At 35.9% G+C, this 4,075-nt stretch overlaps 1 protein-coding gene across 1 annotated transcript; it reads left to right on the plus strand.

The window, feature by feature from the left end:
- The first annotated feature begins 1,572 nt into the window (after window positions 1-1,572).
- On the plus strand, window positions 1,573-2,193 carry LOC131598077 (uncharacterized). Its single transcript, XM_058870713.1, has one exon. It carries the CDS (start codon window positions 1,573-1,575, stop codon window positions 2,191-2,193), a length of 621 nt encoding a protein of 206 aa, XP_058726696.1.
- The last annotated feature ends 1,882 nt before the right edge of the window (window positions 2,194-4,075 follow it).

The following is a 4,075-nucleotide window of genomic DNA, read 5'->3' on the forward strand; positions in this document are numbered from 1 at the left end:
ATAACATGTCTGAAATAGTTTTGTAAAGACTTGATACAATTTGCATTAACTGAATTATTGGTTCCTAAATGCATTTGCATACTAATATTTCACCATTCTTGCATATATTAAATTTGATTAGAGTATGCTTTCTAATTGACATAGTTTTGTAGAGACTTGATACAATTTGTTTATTTTTCTAGGTTGGAAGCAGGTTTGGGGAGAGTACTCCAAGATCAGATTCATGATGCGAGATTAAAAAGCAACCCCAGTTGCTCTTTTGCAAAGTCTTTTTTATTTGAGGTGTAATATCAAATTTTCAACACACCGCCGCTCATACGCGACACTAATGTAATTAGAGGAACATTATATTTGAAGCTCCGAAAATTCAAAATACGCATAGCAAGTGGATACATGTGAACTGGTGATAGGAATTGTTATTAACGTTGACTGCCGTGGTGAACATCATTTGGTTTGAAAGAGCCTGTAAGATAGAGGCCTGAATTATAAGCACGGGGAAAGTTGAGTGCAGATTGAAGAAAAAAAATAGTGTTTATGGTCAATTATATATTCATATGTGATATGGCTCAAGGAAGCTGAAATGGGTCATGCTATTGTATCAGATGAGAATAGCTATAATTCCATGGATATTGGCGAGTTATTCAAAGTTTTGGTCTCTGTTTATAGTTGATCAAATTATCATGCGTTAGATTTAATATTTCTTAATAAAGAATCTGATTACAATGTTAGTTTGTATGGTAAGCTTTTCATATAATGGATTAAGTTCATGTAGATTTATTCATTCTGCATAGATTTATTCATTCTGCATAGATTTATTCATTCTGCATCAAAAGAAAAGGTCTCTTTGAAAATAGTTCATCTTCAAAGAATGCAAAAATTAGGTTCATCTTCAAAGTGCAAAATTGACAACTTAAGAGTGTTGTATGGAACGTGTTGACAACTTGGGATCAATAATCAATGTTTGTGTCATTGCTGCAAAACTGCCTGATGGAAACTCCTGACTCAGGATTTACAGAGGAGAATACTTATATCAATACTTAAATAAGATATCAGTTATATATCAACCATAAGTTTAGCAACAATGTCAACAAATTGCTCTTTAAATGTATTAAAAATCAAGTTGCAAAAGGTGCATTTCTTTAAGCTTGGCCAAATACTTTATATATCTCATCATAACAATTCAAAACGTCATCCTATCATTTACATTGTATATGGCTCATTTATTATTACAAAATTTAAACCTTAATTAAAAAACTTATAAATTAATTTAGACAGTAGCTGAATAAAGGATCAAAACATAAATACATATATTTTGATATATTATTATTATTATTTATCGATGAAATATATAATAACACTTTATTATTTTATTTTGACAAAATACTAACATTTTTTTATTTGCCTGTTTTAAATCAATGTTATTAATATTTTTAATGATTTTGATTCTTATTTAATTTATTTTACTGGTTTGGAGTGTTTAGTTTATATATCTATACGACTAAAATTTTATTTTACCTTGTTTTCATGGAAACAAGGAGTGATCCTATGAAGCTCCAGAAGAGTTTAGTAAAAATGGGGTTCCAACAATTCATATCTGAAACAAATATAGGATATGTAGGGGGAATATCAGTAGCATGTAAAGAGGAGGAATTAGAAATTTCTATTGGAATCAAAGATGAGCAGTATGTGCATGTTCAGGTGAAAAGTAAACAAGGGCATGAATGGCTATTCACTGCTGTTTATGCCAGTCCAAATGAGCAGAAAAGAAGAGGTCTTTGGGAAAAGTTGAAGATCATAGCAGGTACAATCAATATTTCGTGGCTTGTTGCCGGTGATTTTAATGATATTGCTTTTGCCAAGGAGAAGAAAGGAGGGAGTATAGTCTCTGTGCGGAAATGTAAAATATTTAGGGACAACATGGAAGAATGCAATCTGACTAACATGCAAACAAAGGGCCCTTACTACACTTGGAGAGGTCCTATTTACCATGGAGGGCAGAGAATTTATGAGAGATTGGATAGAGCCATAAGCAATGAGGCATGGCGGTTAATGTTCACGGAAGCACATGTTAAGGTTCTAACTCGGGTTGATTTTTCTGATCATCACCCGATTATGATCATGTTACATTATAGCAAGTATGAGACGTACAATAAACCGTTTAGATTCGAAAAGTGCATGGATGGTGGAACATAACTACTTCGACAGACTTAAAGGCTACTGGAAGGATAATGAAAGCCTCCCCCATAATCTGAAAAGAATAGAAACAGATGCTACCGAGTGGAAGAAATGGTCAATCAGCCATGTCCAAAGAGTGAAGAAAGGTATCATGGCACGACTTCATGGTATTCAATGTAAGATGCAACACAGTTATAACAACACAGGGCTGATTAAATTGGAAAAGAAACTACAAGGAGAGCTCTATAATGTGCTTAGACAAGAGGAACTTATGTAGTTCCAAAGGTCTGGGGCTAAATGGCTAGTTGATGGAGATAGGAACACTAGATACTATCATTTGAAAACTGTCAATAGGAGAAGGCACAACAAAATCCTTATGCTAAAGGATGATAGTTGGGGGTGGATAGAAGATGGTGCTGAGATTCAAAAGCATGTGAATGAATACTACAAACAGTTGTTCTCTCTTGGAGAGAAATGGGATAGCTGGAAACAAACTCAGATTTCGTTCCCTCAAATACAGCAAGAGGACCTCAACAAGCTGGGAGCAAATGTTAGTAGTGAAGAAGTGAGGAAAGCCATCTTTAGCATGAAGCCTTGGAAAGCTCCGGGGCCGGACGGATTTCCCGCGGGTTTTTATCAAAAATCCTGGACTGTTGTTGGAGCTAGTGTTTGTGAGTTTGTCAAAAAGTTGTGGCATAATCTGACTGAGATTGCAGCTATCAACCAAACGGATATTTGTTTAATTCTGAAGATTGACAATCCAAGTTTGGTTTCACAATTCAGACCTATCTCTTTGTGCAATTGTATCTATAAGGTAACGAGTAAGATTGTTGTAGGGAGACTCAAAGAGCATATGAATAATTGGATATCCCCTTACCAGACAGGCTTCGTACCGGGAAGGCTGATTCATGAGAATATTATAATAGCGAAGGAAGCCATGCATACAATGGAGAAAATGAGAGGAAAGAAAGGAGCATTTGCAATTAAGGTAGACTTATCAAAAGCATATGATAAACTGAGCTGGGAATTTATTTGGCACACTCTGCAAGAGCTGAAAATACCGAATAGTATGCTGAATGTGATTATGCACTCCATAACTAGTGTTGAATCAAATGTTATTTGGAATGGTAATCGAAGTGAATTCTTTAGACCTCGAAGGGGAATTCGTCAGGGTGACCCAATGTCTCCATATATTTTTGTTTTGTGTATGGATAAGTTATCCCATTTAATTGAAGAAGAAGAAGCGAATAAGAGATGGAAAGGAATTAAGCTTGGCAAGCATGGGGTTACAATATCTCATCTGATGTTTGCAAATGATCTTTTAATTTTTGGGGAAGCTACTGATAAACAAATGAGGTGTGTTATGGAGACACTTGAAACGTTTTGCAACATGTCGGGGCAAGAGGTTAGTCATGAGAAAACAAGTATCCTATTTTCCAAGAATGTTGGAAAGCAAACGAGTATGAGGCTGCAGCAGATGTCTCGGTTTAGAAACTCCAAGAATTTTGGTAGATACCTTGGAGTACCATTGCATGGGAAGAAACTTAATCGTGAGGACTGTAAGTACATTGTTGAGCAAGTAGCTGCAAAATTAAATGGCTGGAAGAAGAATTCCTTGGCTCTAGCGGGAAGAATAACATTAGCAAAAAGCGTAATCGAAGCAATCCCGCTGTACCCAATGATGACAAGTAAATTGCCGGCGTCGTGCATTGATGAAATTCAAAGGTTGCAACGGAGGTTTGTGTGGGGAGATACAGATGAAAAGCAGAGAATTCATGCGGTATCGTGGGATACGGTTACAAGACCGAAGCAGCTAGGAGGAGTGGGATTGAGGGATCTTAAAGTGATGAACCAAGTATGTTTAATGAAGTTGGGATGGCAGTTGTACACCCAGTCAAAT

This window comes from Vicia villosa, linkage group LG4 (assembly GCF_029867415.1).
Source record: "Vicia villosa cultivar HV-30 ecotype Madison, WI linkage group LG4, Vvil1.0, whole genome shotgun sequence".
NCBI classification, from domain to species: domain Eukaryota; kingdom Viridiplantae; phylum Streptophyta; class Magnoliopsida; order Fabales; family Fabaceae; genus Vicia; species Vicia villosa.

Excerpts from the sequence above, each read along its gene's own strand:
- LOC131598077 (XM_058870713.1), top strand. The coding sequence starts at position 1,573 with ATGGGGTTCCAACAATTCATATCTGAAACAAATATAGGATATGTAGGG.